The sequence below is a fragment of the Dendrobates tinctorius genome, unplaced genomic scaffold (assembly GCF_039654945.1).
Source record: "Dendrobates tinctorius isolate UK_male_01 unplaced genomic scaffold, ASM3965494v1 ptg000054l, whole genome shotgun sequence".
NCBI lineage: Eukaryota > Metazoa > Chordata > Amphibia > Anura > Dendrobatidae > Dendrobates > Dendrobates tinctorius.
This window is the reverse complement of record NW_027361722.1, coordinates 1584077-1611381: the sequence shown is the minus strand read 5'-3', so window position 1 is coordinate 1611381 and position 27305 is coordinate 1584077. Positions and strand designations below refer to the sequence as shown.

The following is a 27305-nucleotide window of genomic DNA, read 5'->3' as shown; positions in this document are numbered from 1 at the left end:
AGGGCACACCATACTATCACGAGCAATTATCTGTTGTAGTTCCTTCCACGCTCAACAACACTCACTTATAGGCTCCCTCTTCCTTAACGACCAGCACAGCACCTTTGGAGTTACCATCGCCTGACTCAGCAAAGCACCCTTGGATAGTACCTCTACGAGCCGTCTCTCTCTCCTTTCAATTTTTGATGAAGTTGGAACATATATTTTTGTCATGTCTTTTGTTAGTATGTATTTCTGTGATGGTGCGGACAGCAATTAACGTCTTGTTTTTGTTCTTCTTTTGTATGTATGTTTCAGTAAACGAGATTTTTCTGATGAAGGTCCTATGCTGGACCGAAAACGTTTAAACCTTTCTGTCTGGATGCACAAAATAAAAGTGTCTGAATATTTCACATATTGAGTGCCAAGATTTTTGTCATTTTTCATTTTAAAGTACAGATAGAAATCAATATGTGCATATGCACTTTATGTATTGCGTTCTGACCATAGGCAGCGCTGGCTTCTCCGCTTTTTAACTCCTCAATTTCCTGGACTCCACAGCACTGGTCACTACAGAGCATGGATATAAAGTGCAGCACAGATTCATCACAACTAAAGGCTCAACTAATTTCTGTATCAAACACGACAGACACGGACTGAGCCAGCAACAGGACAGGCACGGGCTGAGCCAGCAACAGGACAGGCACGGGCTGAGCCAGCAACAGGACAGGCACGGGCTGAGCCAGCAACAGGACAGGCACGGGCTGAGCCAGCAACAGGACAGGCACGGGCTGAGCCAGCAACAGGACAGCCACGGGCTGAGCCAGCAACAGGACAGGCACGGGCTGAGCCAGCAACAGGACAGGCACGGGCTGAGCCAGCAACAGGACAGGCACGGGCTGAGCCAGCAACAGGACAGGCACGGGCTGAGCCAGCAATAGGACAGGCACGGGCTGAGCCAGCAACAGGACAGGCACGGGCTGCCCCAGCAACACGACAGGCACGGGCTGAGCCAGCAACAGGACAGGCACGGGCTGAGCCAGCAACAGGACAGGCACGGGCTGAGCCAGCAACAGGACAGGCACGGGCTGAGCCAGCAACAGGACAGGCACAGGCTGAGCCAGCAACAGGACAGGCACGGGCTGAGCCAGCAACAGGACAGGCACGGGCTGAGCCAGCAACACGACAGGCACGGGCTGAGCCAGCAACACTACAGGCACGGGCTGAGCCAGCAACACGACAGGCACGGGCTGAGCCAGCAACAGGACAGGCACGGGCTGAGCCAGCAACACGACAGGCACGGGCTGCCCCAGCAACACGACAGGCACGGGCTGCCCCAGCAACACGACTGGCACGGGCTGCCCCAGCAACACGACAGGCACAGGCTGCCCCAGCAACACGACAGGCACGGGCTGCCCCAGCAACACGACAGGCACGGGCTGCCCCAGCAACACGACAGGCACGGGCTGCCCCAGCATTGCAGCTTTCGAGACTCCTCAGGTCTCTTCATCAGGCATTAACTGATACAAAATCTGAAGAATCACATATTTATGCACAAGACAGCACAGAAATAATGCAATAGATAAGACAAGTGATATGAGGCAGAATTGTCATTATAGGAGAGGCATAGACATAAATGTTGGACCAGTTCATAGATAAGGAGTGTGAACGTTTTATTGCCCTCTGATTGGGGTCTGGTTCTGTGTAGTGTGATGACCCCAGAAGGTCTGAAGAGCGAATTTGCTCTTCATACCTTCTGGGGTCATCATACAACACAGAACCAGACCCCAATCAGAGGGCAATAAAACTTTCACACTTATTTGATGTAAAAAGACATAAATCCATGCGACACATTCGAAGAGACCTGAGTAGTCTCGAAAGCTGCAATGTGTTACCATCTTTTCAGTTAGCCATTAAAGGGTATCAACCACTGAGGACTCTCAATTCTAAATATTCTTGGCTAACATGATACAAAGATATATATCTTTCTTGTATGAAGGTGGATTTAGGATTTTCAACTATTATATGCTCTTCCTGCGGCACTGCTGGATTTTCCGAGCTCCAGACTCCGCTATGGGTGAACTGACATAATCCCCTTTATCTTTATCCAATGTATTATATAGTTTAGGAGTCGCTGTTGGTCCATTTTACATCGACTTCACGACTCTGACTCCACAGCCCTGATAACGACCCGTCACACCTATCTCCAGCCTAGAATCAGAGCAGACATAACCTTAACATCTCCCCCTCCACCACTACAGACCTTCATACTGAGAGGTCTGCTCTGCTGCCTGCTCCACCTGCGGCACTGCACACAATGCCCCCTCGGGCCTGCATTGTGGGGGACTCTGTTAGATTACCTTGCACACTTGGAACTGCTCGGAGGTAAGGCTCTCCTGGATTTCTGGTTCTCGGGGAGACACCACAGTCCCCGGCTGTCCAGATGGATAAACTCCACAGCCACCACCTGTTCCACCACCGACTCCTGCTCCAACCGGCGTAGAGGCAGTTAAGCCGTCCAACACCTTCCGTATAGTCTTCATCCTCGGACACCTCTACGAGGTCAGGGGAGCACAGAGAGCCCCAATGTTCATCCCCCAAATAAATGGAGTAAATTCCAGATGATGTGGGAAGGCACGAGGAGCAGTGTCTATAATGGACTAGGTGAGATTATAACGAGACATCATGGAGAAGAATTTGTGAGGTGAACCCAGAAGTAAGTGTCCTAGGGTGAAGTCATATGATCCGGACCCCAGATGATAAAGCCCAAACCAAGAGGGAACTTTATGACGGCGACATCCCAGGAGCTCCCGGATTAGTGCTGGATCCGATCTTCTCTAGCAGAGGTCCCGGATAATGTCCATCGATCAGTCCCCAAAACGAAGAATTCACGGCTAGATATCTGCCCCGTCCACCAGCTGCAACACATGTCCGATACTGCCGGCTGTCTGATGCCGTCAGTCCCTACCTCACACCTGTGATAGATCACTAGAGGAGAGATCACCGCCCCGTACAGGACTATAATAACTATATATTCCTTCCCTCAGAACTACAGATCCTCTGCTCGAGGCGTGCACGTGACCTGAACTCCGTGGAGACAGCACAGTCTACTCCAGTACAGGCACCAATAACAGTACTAGATCCCCCAAGTCCTCCACAGATCAGATCCCCCAATCTCATCTACAGACCAGAACCCCCAATATCCTTTATAAGAAACTAGATTGCCTATTTCCACTATAGATCAACAGATCCGAGCCCTCAATCTCTCTATCCCAGCACCAGATCACTCAGTATTTTGCCTGATCCCCTAAACTACTCTACAATAGACCACCAGATCTCTTACTACATAATGGATTGCTAAATCTGATGTGTAACAGACCAGATCTTTTCTTCTCATCAGACCAGATCCCTAATTTTAGGTTAATTATATCCCCGAATCCACCATACAAAAGGCCAGATTTCTCATTTTGTACTAGATCCCTCAATCTGATGTGTAACAGATCAAATCCCTCACTCTAGGCCTGATCAGGTCACCCCAATCCCCTGTAAACAGATAAGGTCTATAAATCTTTGCTAAATCCCCCAACTTTAAGTGTGACGTACAAAATCTCTTCCTCACCATTGATTACATCTCTCAATCTGTAATAGATCCCCCAATCTACTTTATAAAAATAAGGATCTTACAATCTGTAACAGCAGCTCCAGACATCTCTAAAATCAACCAGATACCTCAATTTATATTAGATCTCCAATCTGTTATGTAATTGGGTAGATCTATTTTTGAAAGATCAGATATACCATTGTAAACTAGATTCACCAGACCCTGACTCTTTTTACAACAGATTAGATCCCTTTATGTACAATAAGTCTCAAAATCAGACTAGATTCCTTCTTTACAAAAGACTAGATTTCCCATTGTATACTAGAGCCACTAGAGCCCCATGTACTCTATAACAGACAAGATCTCACAACCTATACTTGAACCCCCCCAGACTAGATTCCTTCTTTACAACAGACCAGATCAGATCTCACACCCTATGAAATCCCCTTGGACTAAATTGCTTATTTACAGTAGGCCAGAGCTCACAATGTAATCTGGATCTACCCAGACTAGACCTTATAGATCCCCCAGACTAAATCCATTCTTTGCAACAGACCAGATCTCTCAATATATATGAAATCTATATAGATCCTTTCTTTACAACAGCCAAAAATCTCACTATCTATACAGATCCCAAGACTAGATCGCTTCTTTACAGCAGACTGATGTCACAATCCATGCTAGATCTCCCAATCTACTCTAGTGCAGACTGGATCGGTCAATCTTTCCTGCCCCTCCTGGAGCCAGATCCCAGATCTGTCCTGCCCCCCCTGGAGCCAGACCTCAGATTTCTCCTAACCCCCCCCCCCCGGAGCCGTATCCCAGATCTCTCCTGACCCCCCTGGAGCTGGATCCCAGATCTCTTCTGATCCCCCCTGGAGCCGGATCCCTGATCTCTCCTGACCCCCCTGGGGCCGGATCCCAGATCTCTCCTGATCTCCCTGGAGCCGGATCCCTGATCTCTCCTGACCCCCCTGGGGCCGGATCCCAGATCTCTCCTGATCCCCCTGGAGCCGGATCCCTGATCTCTCCTGATCCCCCTGGAGCTGGATCCCTGATCTCTCCTGATCCCCCTGGGGCCGGATCCCAGATCTCTCCTGATCCCCCTGGAGCTGGATCCCCGATCTCTCCTGATCCCCCTGGAGCTGGATCCCCGATCTCTCCTGACCCCCCTGGAGCTGGATCCCTGATCTCTCCTGGCCCCCTGTGGCCGGATCCCAGATCTCTCCTGATCCCCCTGGAGCCGGATCCCCGATCTCCAGCAGATCCCAGGCGGTTGGTTCCCTCGGCTCCTCCGCAGGGTCTCCTCCCCGGCTCCTGCAGACAGGACGGGCGGCTCCGGAGCCTCCACAGGTTCCGCACCTGCCTCCTGTCAGGGCGCAGCTGCCTCCGACTGCGGGGATCGCACTCCGGACGGTGGGGATGACAGGGAGCCGCGGTGAGGGCTCCGGCCAGCAGCCTCCTCCGCCCGCTCACTCTCTCCGGATCTCCGCGCTGGAGCTGAGCAGGTGCGGCCGCCGCTGGAGCCCGGTCCGGAGCCTCGGCTGTCGCCGCCGCTGTCCGTGGTGCTGAGGAGAATGGGCGGGAACTGGAGGGCGGGAAAAAGGCGGGACGCGTGAGGTAATAAATAATTCAAAACACACTGACGCTAGCTCCGCCCAGTAACGCCCCTACACGTGACTTCTGCTGCCACGCCCCTTTCTACTCTACTCACCAGCCACGTAGTTTAGTTGGTTAAATGGAAACGCCCACTCGTCACTGACCAATCAGTATAAAACTCTGCCGCGATTACCAAGACGGCCACGCCCATATAGTGTTCCGTCAGCTGCAGCAAAAAGAGGCGGTGCTTTTTTTCGCAGTCAATAATTGGTCGGCCGTGTAAATGATTGACAGCTCAGCCAGCGAATAAGGAGCGTGTGTCTGCGCGCTACCTGAAGGGCGTGGTTAGAAAGAGGTATATAAGCCATGCTTCTGGAGCAGTGGGTGGTTAGTATGAGGTGGTCGGCGCAGAGCTGTGGAGGCTGCTGTCATGGAGCAGCGGGTCTGAGGCGGCTGACAGCTCTCTTCTCGGTGTATAGCGGAGTCACACACGGTATCCCTGGATCACGCACTCCGCCACAGTGTGCACCAGGGCCGGCACGGCGTCCACAGCCCGCGCCTCCGTCCCCTCAGCCATTCCTCGCTCGTTGTCAGTGGGAATTGTTTGTCAAATCACGTCCTGTATTAGGCCTGTTTCACACTTCCGTTTTTGTCCATCAGTCAAAATCCGCCGCTTTTAAAAAAAAAAAACGGATCGGCCATTTTTTTTGGTGGATCCGTTTTTTCCCATTGAGTTGCATTACCGGCGGATCTTGACGGCCTCCGTTGGATCCGTTTTATGCGGATCCGCCAAATTTTTTGCGTCCGCCGACATGTCCGGACGGACCCTGCAACGTTTTTTCCCTGCAGGATCCGCATTTTTATAGTGCGCATGCCCGGAGGAAGGAAGTCAGCCGGGAACCTAACACCGAAATCATTTCTGGTGGACGGAAAAATTCTCTCTCTCTCTCTCGGCTACGGTTCCTTTAAAATTCTTCATTCATCGGATCCATCAAAAAAACGGTCCAGTCACAAACGTTCACATCAGTTTTGCAACGGATCCTCTTTCCGCCATTTTGGCGGATTTTGACACACAAAAAACTGAAGTGTGAAACAGGCCTAACAGAGAAGAGTTCTACGAGCTGCGCAAGTCCGCCATTGTGTTACTCGTTCTTAGTGTTAACCGTGCGGCAAATGTAGCGCGGTTCTCAGAGCTCCGGGTGGGCGTGGATTTCTCCTGGCTCCGGGTGGCCGCGGATTTCTCCTGGCTCCGGGTGGCCGCGGATTTCTCCTGGCTCCGGGTGGCCGCGGTTCTCCTGGCTCCGGGTGGGTGCGCATTTCTCCTGGCTCCGGGTGGCCGTGGTTCTCCTGGCTCTGGGTGGGTGCAGATCTCCGGGTTCCAAGTGGCTGCAGTTTCCTGGCTCCGGGTGGCCGCGGATTTCTCCTGGCTCCGGGTGGCCGCGGATTTCTCCTGACTCCGGGTGGCCGCGGATTTCTCCTGGCTCCGGGTGGCCGCGGATTTCTCCTGGCTCCGGGTGGCCGCGGATTTCTCCTGGCTCCGGGTGGCCGCGGTTCTCCTGGCTCCGGGTGGGTGCGGATCTCCGGGTTCCAAGTGGCTGCAGTTTCCTGGCTCCGGGTGGCCGCGGATTTCTCCTGGCTCCGGGTGGCCGCGGATTTCTCCTGGCTCCGGGTGGCCGCGGATTTCTCCTGGCTCCGGGTGGCCACGGATTTCTCCTGGCTCCGGGTGGCCGCGGATTTCTCCTGGCTCCGGGTGGCCGCGGATTTCTCCTGGCTCCGGGTGGCCGCGGATTACTCCTGGCTCCGGGTGGCCGCGGTTCTCCTGGCTCCGGGTGGGTGCGGATCTCCGGGTTCCAAGTGGCTGCAGTTTCCTGGCTCCGGGTGGCCGTGGTTCTCTGAGTACTGGGTGGCCGTGGTTCTCTGAGTTTCAGGTGGTTGCGGTTCTTCGGGTTCCAGGTCGCTGCGGTTCTGCGAGTCGCTGCAGTTCTCCAGGTTCCAGGTGGCGGCGGTTCTCCGTGTGGCCGCTGTTCTCCAAGTTCTGGGTGGCTGTAGTTCTCCGGATGGAGTCCGATAACGCTTCTCTGCTGTGTGAAGACTGATTTTTTCCTTTTCCCGGGAGCTCCAGTTTTTAGTGTTAGCATTTAGTGTGTTTATGATATTTTTGTTGCAGTCCTAAACCTATAGGTTGGCCCCCGGCGTCTTGTCCCCTCCACTGGCAATGACTGACAGGTGTTCCCCTCTGCACATAGCAAGAGTCACTCATGGGGAGAGGCCCCCACAGACTCACCAACTTGACTAGTCTCCAGCATGACCTCAGTCCACAGCTGATATTACACTGTCTCTGAAATGCCGCAGCGTTTCAGAATAAAGTATACAGTGGCATGTAAAAGTCTGGGCACCCCTGATCAGAATTACTGTTATTGTGAACAGTTGAGCAAGTTGAAGATGAAATAATCTAAGACCTAGAGTCGAAACGCGCAGGATTATGCTGCTGCATGTGTTGTGCTGCTAGTGCTATTTTTGCATTGAACATCAGATTTGTTCATAATTTTATGGTAATAAAAGTTACTTTTTAAGTGAACAAGATTTCCTGTGGATCCTGCTGGAATTCGCCTGTTTTCTGATTATCTCTTCCGAGGCTGCTCAGCCCAGTCCGTGCAGGATCAGGCACTTGGAACTACAGCAAATATGGGTGAGCTGATGGACTTTTTCTTTTTTCTACAGAAATGATCTAAAAGGCTTAGAGTCACAGGTGACACATTTCCTTTCCTTTGTATTTTCTGCAGTATATATGTATTTCTTTTTTTTTTTCTTTTAAAAATTACAAAAAGGAAAATGGGCCAATGCAAAACTTTGGGCACCCTTGGAGATTTCTGTGTTCAGATAAGGTTTCCGGCCTTAAAGGGGTTGTCCCACGAACAAAAGTTTGTTTTAATCATTAGATCTTGTAATAATAAAACATTTCACAATTGGATGTGTTTAAATGGTCTGATCATTCCACATCTCCTGGACATGGGAGGACACAGTGGAGTGTACAGACATGACAGCTGGGATCACAGCCCATACTTCCTGTGAGGTAAAACATTTGCTGTTTTTTTTTGAGGCTGTGTGCCCACGTAGCGTTTTTCAAGCGTTTCTGCAGCTCTTTTAGACAAGCGTTTCTGCTGCAGAAACGCTTAAAAGCATTCCATGGATTTGTAATGGAAAATGCACATGTTGTGCCAATGGTTCGTTTTTAACCGCTGCGGAATCACTTAGCGGTTACAAGCGCAGCATGTTCATTAATTTTTCGGAATCGCGGGCGATTCCGCATGCCATCAATTGTATGGGCAAAGACGCTTAGGAAAACGCATGCAAAAACGCTTGACAAACGCTTAAAAAAGCGCATCAAAAACTGCCTGCGTTTTCCCGGGAGCAGGGTGTGCGATTCTCCTCAGGTTTATTCTGCATGAGAATCGCTACGTGGGCACAGAGCCTAAACAATATTTTTTTTAAACATCCAATTGTGGAAATTATTATTATTCCAAAATCTAATGATTAAAACTTTAGTTTGTGGAAAACCTCCTTTAATGTAACTCTGCTGCCAGTGCCCCTGCATGGAGTCCCCTTCCGCCCTCCATGCAGGGATGCCAGCTTACTCCCCAGCCCCGCGGCGTTGTTTCCCGGCATGTTCCTCCTGTTGCTTCCTGCTTTCTGTGTGTGCGTGCCTCAGTCGGGCGGCGCTCCTAGTACTCGCGTGCCCGCGCTTCCCCGTTCTTAATGTGGCAGTGAGCACATTTTACTAATTGCTCTCAGCTTGTTGTTGAAAGGCATTTAGCATAAGCAGTACACCTGCAAGATGGCTCCCAGCCAATAACTGGGAGGTATGTTGTATATAAGGCTCCCTCTCCCCTAGGGAGTCACCAAGCAGCATAGTGAATTATTAGTCAGTAAGGTGTACTGCACATGAGTAGTGAGGTCCCCTGTTCCTAGTGTGGCCAGTGCCTGAAACTAGTCCCCTGGTCCCGGGGCTTGCCAGTGCCTGAACCTCGTCCCGGGGCTTGCCAGTGCCTGAACCTCGTCCCGGGGCTTGCCAGTGCCTGAACCTCGTCCCCTGGTCCCAAGGCGGCCAGCGCCTGAACACTATTCCCTGGTCCATAAGTGTCCTAACCTTGATCCTGACTCATGGATCAGTTTGTCTTAACTAAGCCCTAAAGTAATGTCAGCGTACCTGACCCCTGGGATCAGCAGCTGCAGTACCGGGTTCTGCCTAGGAGTGGTACCTGGCGGCTACCTGCCGCACAAGCCTGACCTCACCACTAGAGGCTCCAGTGAACACCAAGGTAGCCGCTTAGTTACGCCCCTTGCCGGGTACGCCTTGCACCTGATGAAGACGGATCCTCCGTCGAAATGCGTTGTGGTTTAACCCCATCTCTTGTCTGAGTCTCTTTCCTGCGCTCCTAAAACCGTTTCCAACAAAGCAGGAGAAGGCTTTAAGAAGATGGCAAAGTGTGTTCAAGTTGCCATTTCCTCAGTTCGAATTGAATTAAGAAACAGTTGTTAACAGAAATAGTGGAGGTCAAGATAAGATCTGGAAGACCAAGCAAAATTTCAGTGAGAGCTGCTTGTAGGATTGCTAGAGAGGAAAATCAGAACCCCCGCTTGACTGCAAAAGACCATCAGAAAGATTTAGCAGACTCTGTAGTTGTGGTACATTGTTCTAATATTCAGAGACACCTGCACAAATATGACCTTCATGGAAGAGTCGTCAGAAGAAAACCTCTGATGGGTCCTCATCATGAAATTCAGTGTCAGAAGAATGCACGAGAACATCTAAACAAGCCTGGGGCATTTTAGAAACAAGTCCTTTGGACCGATGAGGATAGAATAGAACATTCTGGCCACAATGATCAGAGGTATATGGAGAAAAAAGGGCTCAGAATTTCAGGAAAACATCTCACCAACCATTAAGCATGGGGGGGAGATCAATCATGTTTTGGGGTTGTGTTGCAGCCAATGGCACGGGGAACATTTCACGGGTAGAGGGAAGAATGGATTCAATTACATTTCAACAAATTCTTGATACAAACATAACACCATCTGTAAAAAAGCTGAAGGTGAAAAGAGGAAAAGGAAGAGGATGGCTTCTACACATGGAGAATGATCCTAAACACAAGTAACAATCCACAACAGATGACCACAGAAGGCGCAAGATGAAGGTTTAACAATGGCCCTCACAGTCCCCTGATCTGAACATCATTGAAAATCTGTGGCGAGACCTCAAAATAGCAGAGGAGGGAAGACGCCCCAGGAATCTCACAGAACCGGAGGAATTCTCCAAGGAAGAATGGAGGAAAATCCCCCAGAGAAGAATAGGAAGACTCATGTCTGGCTACAAAAAGCGTATACAAGCTGTGATACCTGCAAAAGGGGGCGCTACTAGGTACTAACCATGCAGGGTGCACAAACTTTTGTATCGGCCCATTTTCATTATTGTAGTTTTTAAAATGTAAACTGACAACGTATTTTTGTTATTTTTTTGCATAAAATACAAAGGAAATGTGTAATCTGTAACTTTAGGCCTTATATATCATTTCATCTTCAACTTGCATCACTGCCCACAATAACAGTAATTCTGACCAGGGGTGCACAAACTTTTACATGCCACTACCTGTGTAAGATCATATAGCCAGTGCCTGATACATACTGGGGTTCGCTATAGTATCACTACATGGAGAAAAAATATGTGACCCTCTCCATATCCACCTCCAGGGGTTCCTCTGTCTTCCACAGACATTAATATTGAGAAAAGAATGTGCCCCCCACATCCACCTCCGGGGGCTTCACTGTCCTCATCTACATCCATAGACATTAATATGGAGAAAGTATGTGCTCCCCACATCCACCTCTGGGGGTTTCTCTGTCCTCATCTACATCCATAGACATTAATATGGAGAAAGTATGTGCCCCCCACATCCACCTCTGGGGGTTTCTCTGTCCTCATCTACATCCATAGACATTAATATGGAGGAAAGTATATGCCCCCCCACATCCACCTCCGGGGGCTTCTCTGTCCTCATCTACATCCATAGACATTAATATGGAGGAAAGTATATGCCCCCCCACATCCACCTCCGGGGGCTTCACTGTCCTCATCTACATCCATAGACATTAATATGGAGGAAAGTATATGCCCCCCCACATCCACCTCCGGGGGCTTCTCTGTCCTCATCTACATCCATAGACATTAATATTGAGAAAAATTATGTGCCCCCCACATCCACCTCCGGGGGCTTCACTGTCCTCATCTACATCCATAGACATTAATATGGAGAAAGTATGTGCCCCCCACATCCACCTCTGGGGGTTTCTCTGTCCTCATCTACATCCATAGACATTAATATGGAGAAAGTATGTGCCCCCCACATCCACCACAGGGGGTTTCACTGTCCTCATCTACATCCATAGACATTAATATGGAGAAAGTATGTGCCCCCCACATCCACCTCTGGGGGTTTCTCTGTCCTCATCTACATCCATAGACATTAATATGGAGGAAAGTATATGCCCCCCCACATCCACCTCCGGGGGCTTCTCTGTCCTCATCTACATCCATAGACATTAATATGGAGGAAAGTATATGCCCCCCCCACATCCACCTCCGGGGGCTTCTCTGTCCTCATCTACATCCATAGACATTAATATGGAGAAAGTATGTGCCCCCCACATCCACCTCTGGGGGTTTCTCTGTCCTCATCTACATCCATAGACATTAATGTGGAGGAAAGTATATGCCCCCCCACATCCACCTCCGGGGGCTTCTCTGTCCTCATCTACATCCATAGACATTAATATGGAGGAAAGTATATGCCCCCCCCACATCCACCTCCGGGGGCTTCTCTGTCCTCATCTACATCCATAGACATTAATATGGAGAAAGTATGTGCCCCCCACATCCACCTCTGGGGGTTTCTCTGTCCTCATCTACATCCATAGACATTAATATGGAGGAAAGTATATGCCCCCCCACATCCACCTCCGGGGGCTTCTCTGTCCTCATCTACATCCATAGACATTAATATGGAGGAAAGTATATGCCCCCCCACATCCACCTCCGGGGGCTTCACTGTCCTCATCTACATCCATAGACATTAATATGGAGAAAGTATGTGCCCCCCACATAATAATAATAATAATAATAATAATAATAATAATAATAAATGTTATTTTTATAGCTCCGACATATTCCGCAGCACTTTACATTTCAGAGGGGATTTGTACAGACAATAGACATTACAGCATAACAATAATCACATACAGTAGATTATAACAAATACCAAGAGGAGTGAGGGCCCTGCTCGCAAGCTTACAGTCTATGAGGAAAGAGGGAGACACGAAAGGTGGGTGGTAACAGTTACCCTGATTGTATGGACCAGTCATAATGTTAAGTGTGTAACAGTACAGACACAGAGGGCTAATGGAGGCATAAAGCATGTGGGAACATGATGCGGGGAACCTGGTTATGGTAAAACTTTTGGCTGTGCCACACAGGGATAGATTAGGTTAATGTGTTGGGGTGGTAGGCCAGTCTGAATAAATGCGTTTTCAGGACACGCTTAAAATTGTGGGGATTGGGGACTAATCGTATTGACCTGGGAAGTGCATTCCAAAGAATTGGCGCGGCACGTGTAAAGTCTTGGAGACGGGAGTGGGAGGTTCTGACTATTGAGGATGCTAATCTCAGGTCATCAGCAGAACGGAGGGCGCGGGTAGGGTGGTATACTGAAACAAGGGAGGAGATGTAGGGTGGTGCTGAGCCATGGAGGGCTTTGTGAGTGAGGGTAATAAGTTTATACTGAATTCTGGAGTGGATGGGTAGCCAGTGTAATGACTGGCACAAGGTAGAGGCATCGGTGTAACGATTGGTGAGGAATATGATCCTGGCTGCAGCATTCAAGACAGATTGGAGGGGGGAGAGTTTGGTAAGAGGGAGACCGATTAGAAGAGAGTTACAATAGTCGAGACGAGAATGAATAAGAGAAACAGTAAGAGTTTTTGCAGAGTCAAAGGTAAGAAAAGGTCGAATTCTAGAAATGTTTTTGAGGTGCAGATGACAAGAGCGAGCCAGTGATCGAATGTGGGGGGCAAAGGAAAGCTCGGAATCAAGTATGACCCCAAGACAGCGGGCCTGTTGCTGGGGAGTAATAGTGGAACCACACACAGAAATGGCAATGTCGGGTATAGGTACATTAGTAGAGGGAGGAAACACCAGGAGTTCAGTCTTTGACAGGTTCAGTTTCAGATATAGTGAGGACATGATATTAGACACAGCGTTTAGACAATCGCCGGTGTTTTCTAGAAAGGCTGGCGTGATGTCAGGAGAAGAAGCGTATAATTGGGTGTCGTCAGCATAGAGATGGTACTGGAAATCAAATCTACTGATTGTTTGACCAATAGGGGCAGTGTACAAGGAGAAGAGGAGGGGACCTAGAACCGATCCTTGGGGGACCCCAACAGTAAGGGGAAGATGAGAGGAGGAGGAACCGGTAAAAGATACAGTAAAGGAGCGGTCAGAGAGATAGGAGGAGAACCAGGAGAGAACGGTGTCCTTGAGGCCAATGGAACGGAGCATAGTGAGGAGGAGCTGATGATCCACAGTGTCGAATGCTGCAGAGAGATCCAAGAGAATTAGCATGGAGTAGTGACCATTTGATTTAGCTGTTAGCAGATCATTAGAGACTTTAGTGAGGGCAGTTTCAGTGGAGTGTAAAGAGCGGAAACCGGATTGGAGAGGGTCGAGAAGAGAGTTTTCTGAGAGATAGCGGATAAGACGGGAGTGGACCAGGCGTTCCAGGAGTTTAGAGATGAAGGGAAGATTAGAGACAGGTCTATAGTTAGCGGCACAGTTTTGGTCGAGGGATGGTTTTTTAAGTAGTGGATGTATGATGGCATGCTTAAATGAGAAGGGAAAAATACCAGAAGAGAGAGAGAGGTTAAATATTTTAGTTAGGTGAGGGGTGACAGCAGGGGAAAGGGACTGAAGGAGCTGTGACGGAAATGGGTCACTGGTGCAAGTAGTTGGGCGAGAAGATGCAAGGAGCCTGCTTACTTCTTCTTCTGTGACTGGTTCAAAATCAGAGAGTGAGTTCGATGCAGTGGGGGAGGGAGGACAGTGCATGGTATGAGGGGATTGGGAGATAATTTCCTGTCGGATCTGGTCAATTTTTTCTTTGAAGTAATTGGCCAGATCGTCAGCTCGGAGCTCCGTGGTTGGGGCCTGTACTCTTGGATTGAGTAGAGAATGAAAAGTGTCAAAGAGACGTTTCGGGTTATTGGACAGTGAGGTGATGAGGGTGTTGAAATAGGTTTGTTTGGAGAGGTGAAGGGCAGTGTTGTATGTTCTAAGCATAAACTTAAAATGGATGAAATCTTCGGGTAGATTGGATTTTCTCCACAGACGTTCGGCGCACCTGGAGCACCGCTGCAGGAAACGTGTTTGCACCGTGTGCCAGGGTTGTCGCCGTCTGCGTTGTAGTGTTCTATTTATAGGGGGTGCAACTTCATCCAGGGCACTTTGAAGTGTTTCATTGTAATGCTTCAATGCAGAATCAGGACAGGAGAGGGAGGAGATAGGGGCCAATGAAGACTGCAAGTTCTTCATAAGTTTCTGGGTGTTAATGGCCTGTATGTTTCTATAAGTATGGACAGTGGGGGTGACCTGAGCAGCATGGCAGTTCTTGATAGAGAATGAAAGAAGATTGTGGTCAGAGAGCGGGAGAGGGGAGTTTGCAAAATCATCCACTGCACAAAGCCGAGAGAAGACCAAGTCGAGGGAGTTTCCGTCTTCATGCGTTGGAGAATTAGTAAGCTGCGAAAGGCCAAATGAGGAGGTTAGAGATAAAAGGTGAGTAGCAGATGGTGAGAGGGGAAGAGCAATGGGGATGTTGAAATCACCCATGATGAGGGTAGGGATGTCACAGGAGAGAAAATGTGGAAGCCAAGTGGCAAAATGATCCAGGAACTGATGGGAGGGGCCGGGAGGACGATACACCACCGCCACTCGCAGGGAGAAGGGGGTGTAGAGTCTGACGGCATGGACCTCAAAAGAAGGGAAGACAAGTGAGGGTACTTGAGGGATAACCTGAAAGGTACATTTTGGTGATAGGAGCAGACCAACGCCTCCACCAGCTCTATTGTCTGATCTTGGGGTATGAGAGAAGTGAAGCCCCCCGTATGAAAGAGCAGCAGCAGCGGTAGTGTCTGACTGCTGGATCCAGGTTTCAGTAAGAGCCAGGAGGTTAAGAGAATTAGAAAGGAAAAAGTCATGAATGAAGGAGAGTTTGTTACACACTGAGCGAGAATTCCAAAGTGCACAATTAAGAGAGACAGATGGCATGCAGGGAATATTAATCAGATTAGAGGGGTTTCAGAGTGTAGCAGTCGGGAAGTTTGACTTTCTATAACATGGGGGACCAGGGTTGGGAGCAATGTCTCCTGCGACTAGGAGAAGGAGGATAGAAAGAGTGAGCAGATGGTTAAGTGATTTGTGAGAGCGTCTCTGATGTTGAATGGTGGGACTGACTGGATCTGTGCAGTTTAACAACGTGAAAAGAGCATGAGTGCTATACATAGGAGAGGAAAGAAGCGAGGGGCCAATGTGGATGGAGTGTAGAGAGTTAATGCCAGGGCGGTGGATGTGTGTGAATGCAGCGGCCAGGATTAAAATTACACAAATGCATATGGTATATATTTTTTGTACTCCAAATGTACAGGGAGTAGATGTATATAAATGTCTTACCTGTCTCCTGCCCTGTCGAACTGCCATGTTATAACTGCCAGTACTTTGATAAACTGTACTTGGATAAAGTGTGCATAAATGCCCCCTGCATAAATGCTATCCCCAAGCTATGTCTGAATATATAGGAGGATAAGACTTAGAACTTTTTTTTAATTTTTTTTTTTTTTTTTTGGGCTCTCTTCTCGTTAATCAATCACACTAAATTTCGACACCAGGACCCAATAAAATGTTGTGGTCAAATAAACACATGTCCAGCACTACATGGATCATAAAGCACTTTGAAAAGTTTCTTGACCTCACAACATAAGGGGACAAGCAGAGTAAGTTGAAAAAAACTATATACCATATAGAAGCTTGGAGAGTTGAAAACACAGAGATAGCATTCAGGATTAACTGCTTGCTGACATTGAATGGAGACACAGGAGTGGATTCAGAGCAGAGATTGGAAAAGCTGGTTACCTGTATGAAGAGAATAGAGATGCGTGTCACATTCATCCATGTTATAACTGCCAGTACTTTGATAAACTGTACTTGGATAAAGTGTGCATAAATGCCCCCTGCAACCCCCCTGCAACATCCACCTCTGGGGGTTTCTCTGTCCTCATCTACATCCATAGACATTAATATGGAGAAAGTATGTGCCCCCCACATCCACCACAGGGGGTTTCACTGTCCTCATCTACATCCATAGACATTAATATGGAGAAAGTATGTGCCCCCCCACATCCACCTCCGGGGGGTTCACTGTCCTCATCTACATCCATAGACATTAATATGGAGAAAGTGTGTGCCCCCCACATCCTCCTCCGGGGGCTTCACTGTCCTCATCTACATCCATAGACATTAATATGGAGAAAGTATGTGCCTCCCACATCTACCTCTGGGTGTTTCTCTGTCCTCATCTACATCCATAGACATTAATATGGAGAAAGTATGTGCCCCCCACATCCACCTCTGGGGGTTTCTCTGTCCTCATCCACATCCATAGACATTAATATGGAGAAAGTATGTGCCCCCCACATCCACCACCGGGGGCTTCACTGTCCTCATCTACATCCATAGACATTAATATGGAGAAAGTATGTGCCCCCCACATCCACCTCTGGGGGCTTCTTTGTCCTCATCTACATCCATACACATTAATATGGAGAAAGTATGTGCCCCCACATCCACCTCCGGGGGCTTCACTGTCCTCATCTACATCCATAGACATTAATATGGAGAAAGTATGTGCCCCCCACATCCACCACCGGGGGCTTCACTGTCCTCATCTACATCCATAGACATTAATATGGAGAAAGTATGTGCCCCCCACATCCACCTCTGGGGGCTTCTTTGTCCTCATCTACATCCACAGACATTAATATGGAGAAAGTATGTACCCCCTCATCCACCTCCAGGGGCTTCCCTGTCCTCATCTAAATCCATAGACATTAATATGGAGAAAGTATGTGCCCCCCACATCCACCTCCGGGGGCTTCACTGTCCTCATCTACATCCATAGACATTAATATGGAGAAAGTATGTGCCCCCCACATCCACCTCTGGGGGTTTCTTTGTCCTCATCTACATCCATACACATTAATATGGAGAAAGTATGTGCCCCCCACATCCACCTCCGGGGGCTTCACTGTCCTCATCTACATCCATAGACATTAATATGGAGAAAGTATGTGCCCCCCACATCCACCTCCGGGGGCTTCACTGTCCTCATCTACATCCATAGACATTAATATGGAGAAAGTATGTGCCCCCCACATCCACCTCCGGGGGCTTCTCTGTCCTCATCTACATCCATAGACATTAATATGGAGAAAGTATGTGCCCCCCACATCCACCTCCGGGGGCTTCACTGTCCTCATCTACATCCACAGACATTAATATGGAGAAAGTATGTGCCCCCCACATCCACCTACAGGGGCTTCACTGTCCTCATCTACATCCATAGACATTAATATGGAGAAAGTATGTGCCCCCCCCCATCCACCTCCGGGGGCTTCTCTGTCCTCGTCTACTTCTATAGTTAGAACAAGAAAAATGCCCAAAATCTTAGTAGACAAAACTGGCGGAACAATTTTTAAATAAACCGCCATATAAGTGAAAATTCCACTCCATATACATACTGAACCATAGGAGAACAAAAGAAGTAACGGATCCAATATAGTAAAAATGTAGCAATTTTATTAAATTACAATACAATATAAGTGTATCAAGTTACATAATAGCAAAAACAGGACAGAGACAAAAATAGGGGAGTAAAACAACCGTGCATGATATCCAAACCTATATAATCAGCCAATTATGTAATTTGCATAGTGGGACCGGCTGTATAAAGGCTATTGGCACAAAAACCCTCAATAATACCTACAGTATTAAGTAAGTCCAAGTGGATAAATAATTCAAAGAGAAGCAAAGAGGGCTTACTAACAGGGATGTGCACAGGAGCCAAAGAAGAGGGTGATCCCCGACGCGCGTTTCGCATCCACACTGGTCGCTTTCTCAAGGGGAAGTGAGGAAGAAGGATCACAAGGACCTTTAGTAACCCAGGTAACTGGTCACGTGAATAATCACATGGTTGCTTTTGCCTCCCCCCCATGTCTGGGTGGCCATTGTGCACTGGGCACAGTCATGGGGACAGATAAGGGTCTTCTTCAAACTGTTCCCACAAATCTGAAGCTACAATTGTCCACAATGTCTTGTGCTGAAGATGAAGATTTCCCATCACTGGAGCTGAGGGTCCGCGGCCTCCCCCTGATAACAGCCCACAGCATTACCCTCCTCCACCATCTATCCAGCGGGCACAATGCGGTCAGGGGGGAACATTCTACGAGTTGCACAGGTCACCTTCTGACATGTCAGCAGTGATCAGTAAGGATGATATCCCATCACAGGTGTCGACTGGCTGCAACTCCTGCCATGTAAATGAAGGACAAAAAATTGCTAAACATAGGGGACAGCTGCTTTCTAATATGGGGGGGTTGAATATATGTTAGGATCGTATATCACCTTGTGACTAAAAACATGAAGACATCTGGGGGTAAGAGGGGGGCAAATACTTTTGTCCATTTAGGCAGCGCAGACATTAGTATGGAGACACTGAACTGGGGAGGGTTTTGGCAGTCGTAGATTTGGAAATCTGAAATCAATAGTTTCATCTTTGTCCTGTTCTGTGTCCACTACATATTTTCATCCTGCACATTGATAGGGGGGTTTGCTGCACCTCAGGGGCGTGTGTAACACAGAGGCAGCTGTGTGATTGGTGGAGATGGGGGGCAGGCTTCCGGTTTACCCCGCCTTGCTTCCTTTTATGGTATGAGCATGCAGCAAATGCAACATGTTTGCAGATAAACACATCATATTATGTCTGTCGGGGGTTTCGCCGGAGATTTTGGCTGCTGATTTCTTGAAGAATATTGTCCAGGCTGAGTACACTGTAACAAACTCTCAGCCATGAGAAGTACTAGGTAGAAAGGAAACTTGTATGCAGGAATATTTCCGTTTGCTGACATCAGAGATCTTGAGGATGGTGAGGAATCGAGCCACGGTCCAACAGAAAGTTGCAGAACTATTTATTATAGGATCATTACACAAAATAGAATTATCACTTTAAATCCGGGCAGATGCATCCGTGTATGTGGCAGCAATGTAGCTGAGCCGTGCGCGCTCCCCTGGGGGCAGGAGGATGTCTGCCGGCTCTGTCCCTCCTCAGCATGATTTTAGCACTTGGTTAGGAGGTAGGACAGTCGCCCGAGGGGCCGATGATACAATTTGACTAAATCTCCAACCAGAAGGCAACATTTCAGATTGTGGCCTCCGTAAATGTATCAGCGCGCGGTTCCCAGATAATCGCCAATGGCAGACACCATCGCCTCGCGCCTCGCCGGAGCCTCGCTCCCTTGTTACATGTCTGGATACATTGTTCCAGGCCAGATAAGCTATTCCTTACAAGAAAGAATGAAAGGCAGCGACTCTGCGGAGGGATGGAGCACCAGAGCCACCGCATCCCCGCTGCTCGCTCCTCCCGGCAAATAAGACATCTCAAAATGGACGAAGGATTCTGCAGATTAACCCTGTAATCAGAGATACTGACTGTGCAACAGCGTGGGACGGGACGGTGTTAAAGGGAGTGTCCACCAACCAATGGACACTTTTTCCTGAAATGCATGTAGTTGGGGCCAACAATCATTGTGCAGAGGATTTCACGTCACTCCCCCAGGTGCTGCCCCATATGGTGGTTGTGATCGGCTTCTCTCCAGTGTTTCTGGCACTGGTTCACACCCGTCTTCCGTCGCCGATATGATTATAATCTGGTGATCGAAAAATCAGCGCAGTTAACCCTTAAAGTTCTGGAATGAAGTATTCTGCGATTTTGGTCAATCTTAGGCCTCTTTCACACATCCGTTTTGCGCCGTCAGGCGAGATCCAGCTTTTTTTTTGGAAAACCGGATCCGGCGAAATTCAATGCCGGATCCGGTTTTTCCCCATTGACTCGTATTAGCGCCGGATGGCATTGCGGTTTGTCCGTTTTTTGCCGTATCCGGCTATTTGTCTCATTCCGGCGTCTGGAAAAAATGGCTACTGTAACGCTTTTTTGTCTCCGACGAAAAAGCCGGAAGCGCCGGATCCGACGCTTCCGGCTTTTTGCCACAATGAAAGTCTATGGGCGCCGGAATGTGCCGGATCCAGAAAAAGACGGATCCAGCCACCGGATCCGTTTTTTTTAAGTCTGCGCATGCTCAGATCCAATTGGCCAGCCCCCAGGAAACAGATATGACCTGCTAGATGGATCCGGCAGAAAAACGGATCCGTTTCTACAGTTCTCCAAAATTTACGCCGGATCCGTTTTTTCTAAAAATAGCCGGATCCTGCCTGATGGCAAAAAACTGATGTGTGAAAGTAGCCTTATTACGACTAGAGACTGAAAACCTGAACAGGCCCAGTACTTCTCACAGCTGAGGAACTGTTACAGTTGTATCCAGCCCAGACAATCCTGTCTGCTCCATGCTAGGTTGTTCCTGCTGAGAAGAACTAAGCAAATGGAGTATTGTGGGGGGGACCGAGTGTAACATAATGTTCATGTTCCAGGCCCCTGTTTTATATCTTCCAGAAATAACTGAATGCCCCTTTCCACATACCCCTAGAGACTTCCCATTACCCTTGTCTCCTGCCCTCATCTTGCCTATTCTTTATTAATTTCACATCCGCTGACCTCTGCCCTTTCTATGGATGAGCCATACTGAGACTGTGGGTGCTAGTCTGCCCCCATCGCTGTACCCTACATCCATGTCTGCTCGCCTCTTCCCCAGATCATTCCTCTTGTGGATCCCACCGGCGGAGCCTCCCTGGGCTGCCAGGCATGCTGGGAAGGGATGCCATGAACATAGCCACTACATCTCCACTTCAGGAGAGAGGAGTGTAGGAGCTTCCACGAGATCCAGAATGAAAGCACAAAGGTTTGAGCCAAATCCGCAGAGCAGGTGGGTGCACACAAAGGCTGGAAAGCACAGCATTGCATAGAAGCACAAAGGAGGATCTGGCACGCCAAAATAAAAATAAAAAAACATTATTCGGCACTCAAGTCATAATTAAAAGCCATACAGAACCTGACGCGTTTCAGGTTTTTAGTGATGGCTTGAGTGCCGAATAAAGTTTTTTTATTTTTATTTTGGTGTGCCACAGCCTCCTTTTTGCTTCTATACATCTCTACTTCCTTGTCATTCAAAATACACTATATAGGATGACGGGAGCTCTAGTTGCAGAAGATCTTGAAAGCCGCAGGTTGGTGACTACTCCCGTACAGTATGCGCCGGATAATGGCAGGTCTGCAGGTGCCATAGACAGGGGCTGATTCATCAGACAGTTTTCTGGTGAAAAACTGCGTAAAATGTCACAAATGTGCAGTCATTTATCTGAATTGGCAATTTTAAGCCAGTCCTGCACAGCACCAGCAAGAGGGGGAAGCTTGGCCTAGACAAGAGTCAGAAACGTCTCCATTAATTCACAAAGTCCATTTCTTGTGTTTTTGTACCTGAACGATACGCCACATTCATTGAGAGGCGCATGTCATGAATATGAGCGTATTACTTACATTTCACCAATCAGTCTTGATGAATCAGGATTTCAGTGTCACTTTTTACTGTAGTTCTGGCATTATGTTGATGAACGAGGAAGCTCAGGATGAGCAGTGATGGTTCCTCATTGATAGGGCAGTGATAAAGAACAGCAGATTGCAGATAAAGATGAATCCATTATGTAACGTTACCCTATGTCTCAGTATTCCAGCTGTGATGTGGGGGCGGCGGGGGCTCTAGAACATCTTACCATTTAGCTGATGATTTACATGAGCCTGATCATCATCATCATCATCATCATCATCACTTTATATTGTGGTTATGTCAGCGCTAGTGAGGGAGCGCGGTATGTGTGATGGCCCCGGGCTATGCACCCCTGGAAGCCGCCAATCATTGCCGCATCCTGTGCAGGAGATTTATGGCCATCGCAGGAGTCAGACACAGAAAACTGAAAAACACCGAACATTTAAAGGGGACGAACAAAGACACAATAGTCAACGACGATGGTGATGAGCGGCGACCATGATCCCTGCCGGAAGTGACTGCGCAGTGCGGGGTCTTCTCGTGCCGCATAACAATCCGCCTTGTCTCGTTCTACGGATTGTTTGGCCTTGAAAAATGAATAATGCACAAACATGTATTGATGGGATGAAGTTATATAAGGGAAAGTGACAAACAATGCGAGACCCCGACTTCAGCACCTAGAAATGGAGGGATATGAATCTACGGCATATGTGAGGCGCTGACTCCAGAAATGAAGGAGCCTGATGTACAGTGGATATAAAACGTCCAAACAACCCTGTTTATAATCCCAGTTTTTTATCATGTAAAAAATCCTACCAAGAAGAATCATTTCAGAACTTTTGACCCCTTTAATGTCACCCATAAATCTGTATAAATCTACTTCTAAACAAACTGAAATCTATCTCAAGGGAACAATAAAAATAAGAAAAAATAAAATAATGTGGTTGCATAAATGTGCACACCCTCCTATAATCGGGGCTGTGGTCATGCCCAGAATCAGCCGATCACATTTCCCCCCATGTTACACAGTAGTCAGCGCTCGGCCACCGTCATTCACAGCGATTCTGATTAACCCCAGAGAAAGAGTCGCTGCTCCAGGAGGATTTTCCCGACATTTCTTGGTCTGTAAACAGCTGACAACACAGCAAAAGATCTCATTGTGGAAAGCTGTCAGTTTGGAGATGGTACAAAAACATTTCCCAGGCATAAGATACTATGGAGCACAGTGAGGACATGAACAAGAAGAGGCTTCAATTTGGCACAACAGTATCATTACCTAGAACTGGACGTCCCTCCAAAATTGAGGAACAGACAAGAAGGAAATTTGTCCATGAGGCTGCTAAGAGGCCGACAGCAACATTAAAGGAGCTGCAGGAATTTATTTCAAGTACTGGTTATGTCCTCCTGTGTGATAACCATCTCCCGTATTCTTCATATGTCTGGCTTGTGAGGTTGGGGGCAAGACTGAACCCTTTTCTTACAAACAAAAAAATTATCCCTGTCTGTGTTCTGCCAAAACCTTCATCACGTCTGCAAAAAGCATATGGAAAATGTATTCTGTCTGATATGACCAAGGTTGAACTTTTCTGCCTTAATTCCAAAAAGGTGCAAAGCCGACACTGCCCATCACAAGGGGATCACCATCCCCACACTAAGGCATGGTGGGGGCAGCATTGTGCTTTGTGGCTGTTTCCCTGAGGCTGGGAACTGGGGCTTTTGTCGAGGTGGAGGGAATTATGAGCAATTTCAGATGTGCTGGGCTGATATGGGACTCAACAAAGTATAAGTGTAAAGGTGTGCAGGTTTATGCAGTCACATTGTTTTATTTCTTAATTCTTCTTTTTCCACCCGAAAAGATTTCAGGTTTTTTTGTTTCTTTTTCTCAATTGAATTGTACAGATTATAGGTGACATTAAACATGGAACAAGTTCTGAAGGTGCTAATAACACTGACCTGACAGCAAATTTAATGGAGAATTTGACTCTGCGATTTATGTGAACTATAATACCTTCTATTAATTATTTATTTCTGTTTAGACCTTGTCTCTGCATTCTACATTCATCTACAGATTTGTTGCCTGGTACTTGTAGTCCTTCCTTCCTCATTTTTGTCTCATCCTTTGGAGGGTCACGTTCTGCCCGCACTCCTGTTGACCACGGGTCTTTAGTTTTCACTATTCATCATAGTGACTGTGATCTCAGGGACTGTTCTGGAGATCACAACCTAGAAATCCAGCAGGGGAAAGTGCTTGTGGTTGTAGGGGGGGGGGAGATATCTTGGGCTTTGTGCACACAAGGTTCCAAACATTGCTGAAAATATTCCTGAAAGACTCTTCCTATTCATTTCTATTGTAAAGCCGCTTTACTGGTCACATGTTCGGACATTGGAACAATGCCTGGTGGGAGGAATGAGCATGCAGATCCTGGTGGGAGGAGTGAGCGTGCAGATCCTGGTGGGAGGAATGAGCGCGCAGATCCTGGTGGGAGGAAAGAGCATGCAGATCTTGGTGGGAGGAATGAGCGTGCAGATCCTGGTGAGAGGAATGAGCGTGCAGATCCTGGTGGCAGGAGTGAGCGTGCAGATCCTGGTGGGAGGAATGAGCGTGCAGATCCTGGTGGGAGGAGTGAGAGTGCAGATCCTGGTGAGAGGAATGAGCGTGCAGACCCTGGTGGGAGGAATGAGCGTGCAGATCCTGGTGGGAGGAGTGAGAGTGCAGATCCTCGTGGGAGGAGTGAGCGTGCAGATCCTGGTGGGAGGAGTGAGCGTGCAGATCCTGGTGGGAGGAATGAGCGTGCAGATCCTGGTGGGAGGAGTGAGCGTGCAGATCCTGGTGGGAGGAGTGAGCGTGCAGATCCTGGTGGGTGGAATGAGCGTGCAGATCCTGGTGGGAGGAATGAGCGTGCAGATCCTGGTGGGAGGAATGAGCGTGCAGACCCTGGTGGGAGGAATGAGCGTGCAGATCCTGGTGGGAGGAGTGAGCGTGCAGATCCTGGTGGGAGGAATGAGCGTGCAGATTCTGGTGGGAGGAGTAAGAGTGCAGATCCTGGTGGGAGGAGTGAGTGTGCAGATCCTGGTGGGAGGATTGAGGAATGAGCGTGCAGACCCTGATGGGAGGAGTGAGTGTGCAGACCCTGGTGGGAGGAATGAGCGTGCAGACCCTGGTGGGAGGAATGAGCGTGCAGATCCTGGTGGGAGGAATGAGCGTGCAGATCCTGGTGGGAGGAATGAGCATGCAGATCCTGGTGGGAGGAGTGAGCGTGCAGATTCTGGTGAGGGAATGAGCGTGCAGATCCTGGTGGGGGGAATGAGCGTGCAGATCTTGGTGGGAGGAGTGAGCGTGCAGATCCTGGTGGGAGGAGTGAGCGTGCAGATCCTGGTGGGAGGAGTGAGCGTGCAGATCTTGGTGGGAGGAGTGAGCGTGCAGATCCTGGTGGGAGGAGTGAGCGTGCAGATCCTGGTGGGAGAAATGAGCGTGCAGATCCTGGTGGGAGGAGTGAGCGTGCAGATCCTGGTGGGAGAAATGAGCGTGCAGATCCTGGTGGGAGGAGTGAACGTGCAGATCCTGGTGAGAGGAATAAGCGTGCAGATCCTGGTGGGAGGAGTGAGCGTGCAGATCCTGGTGGGAGGAGTGAGCGTGCAGATCCTGGTGGGAGAAGTGAGCGTGCAGATCCTGGTGGGAGGAGTGAGCGTGCAGATCCTGGTGGGAGGAGTGAACGTGCAGATCCTGGTGGGAGGAGTGAACGTGCAGATCCTGGTGGGAGGAGTGAGCGTGCAGATCCTGGTGGGAGGAATGAGCATGCAGATCCTGGTGGGAGGAATGAGCGTGCAGATCCTGGTGGGAGGAATGAGCGTGCAGATCCTGGTGGGAGGAGTAAGCATGCAGATCCTGGTGGGTGGAATGAGCGTGCAGATCCTGGTGGGAGGAATGAGCGTGCAGATTCTGGTGGGAGGAGTAAGAGTGCAGATCCTGGTGGGAGGAGTGAGTGTGCAGATCCTGGTGGGAGGATTGAGGAATGAGCATGCAGACCCTGTTGGGAGGAATGAGCGTGCAGATCCTGGTGGGAGGAGTGAGCGTGCAGATCCTGGTGGGTGGAATGAGCATGCAGATCCTGGTGGGAGGAGTGACTGTGCAGATCCTGGTGGGAGGAATGAGCATGCAGATCCTGGTGAGGGAATGAGCGTGCAGATCCTGGTGGGGGGAATGAGCGTGCAGATCCTGGTGGGGGGGAATGAGCGTGCAGATCTTGGTGGGGGGAATGAGCGTGCAGATCCTGGTGGGAGGAGTGAGCGTGCAGATCCTGGTGGGAGGAATGAGCGTGCAGATCCTGGTGGGTGGAGTGAGAGTGCAGATCCTGGTGGGAGGAGTGAGTGTGCAGATCCTGGTGGGATCCACCCAAACTGCGCACTGTTCAATCAGAAGGCTGCAAAAAAAATATGCTTCAGATAACTCAAAACTGCTCCTAAAATGCCCCAAAGAAGGATCGTTTTCTGGAATTTTCCCACTAGAGAACTTGCCATATTTTACGGACTCAGGTCCGAGCGCTCTGATTACCGGGACTCAATACATTAATGACTAGCAGTAAAACCTTAAGGGTTCCCCTGTCCGGTCCATATAACGGATGGGTTATAAGGTACAGCAGGAGCTTCCTCTCTTCCCCTGAGAAGATGACTCACTTTCCATGATGCCTGCAGGCGGAGAGACAGCTTCATATGACAAGTGGTTTCATAGCTGCAGGTAACACATAATAATAATAATAATAATGAGCCCGGAGGAGCCGATCCCAGGGATTTTCTTTGTATTATCCATCTTCCTGCTATTCTCTGGGAATCCCATCATCAGCACACCTATTACAGGAAAGGAGGATTGATGGATGAGGCAGCAGCGGCTTCCACTACTAGACTGGTATATAAACCTCCGAATTCAGTGTATAGAATATACTGTATGTCTGTGACAAAGTCACTGACAAAGAGCTAGAGGGGAGATACGTTTCACTGAGGCTATTAGCTTCAGTGACTAGAAACCCAGATGTTTGCTCCAGCACACTCTGTCGAGAGGGGTTAATAGGCCATTTTAAGGACTGGGTTTTTGTGGACAACTATAGAACGGGTGGGAGGTTGTCCAGGATGTGGTCTGGGGTATAAATAGTCATCCTCCTGAGGTATTCAGGGTTCAGTGTGTCTGGAGAGGCTAACTCCAGAGAGGTGTTCATGATTGTGCTAACCTGAACCAACCGTGTGTTTTGCTAACTTTGAGAGG

General features: G+C 48.8%; 1 protein-coding gene across 8 annotated transcripts in view; it reads right to left on the bottom strand.

Annotated features, from left to right (window-relative positions):
* The window catches only part of STXBP5L (syntaxin binding protein 5L), a 340555-nt gene extending 336205 nt beyond the window's left edge, over positions 1 to 4350 (bottom strand). For 3 of the 8 annotated variants that reach the window (XM_073576992.1, XM_073576994.1, XM_073576997.1), the window contains exon 1: positions 2340 to 4350. In XM_073576992.1, the coding sequence (XP_073433093.1) occupies positions 2340 to 2522 (183 nt within the window). In that variant the 5' untranslated portion in view covers positions 2523 to 4350. The remainder of the gene's footprint in view (positions 1 to 2339) is intronic. The other 5 variants (XM_073576995.1, XM_073576999.1, XM_073576998.1 and 2 more) reach the window with 3 other exon arrangements.
* Positions 4351 to 27305: the final 22955 nt, after the last annotated feature.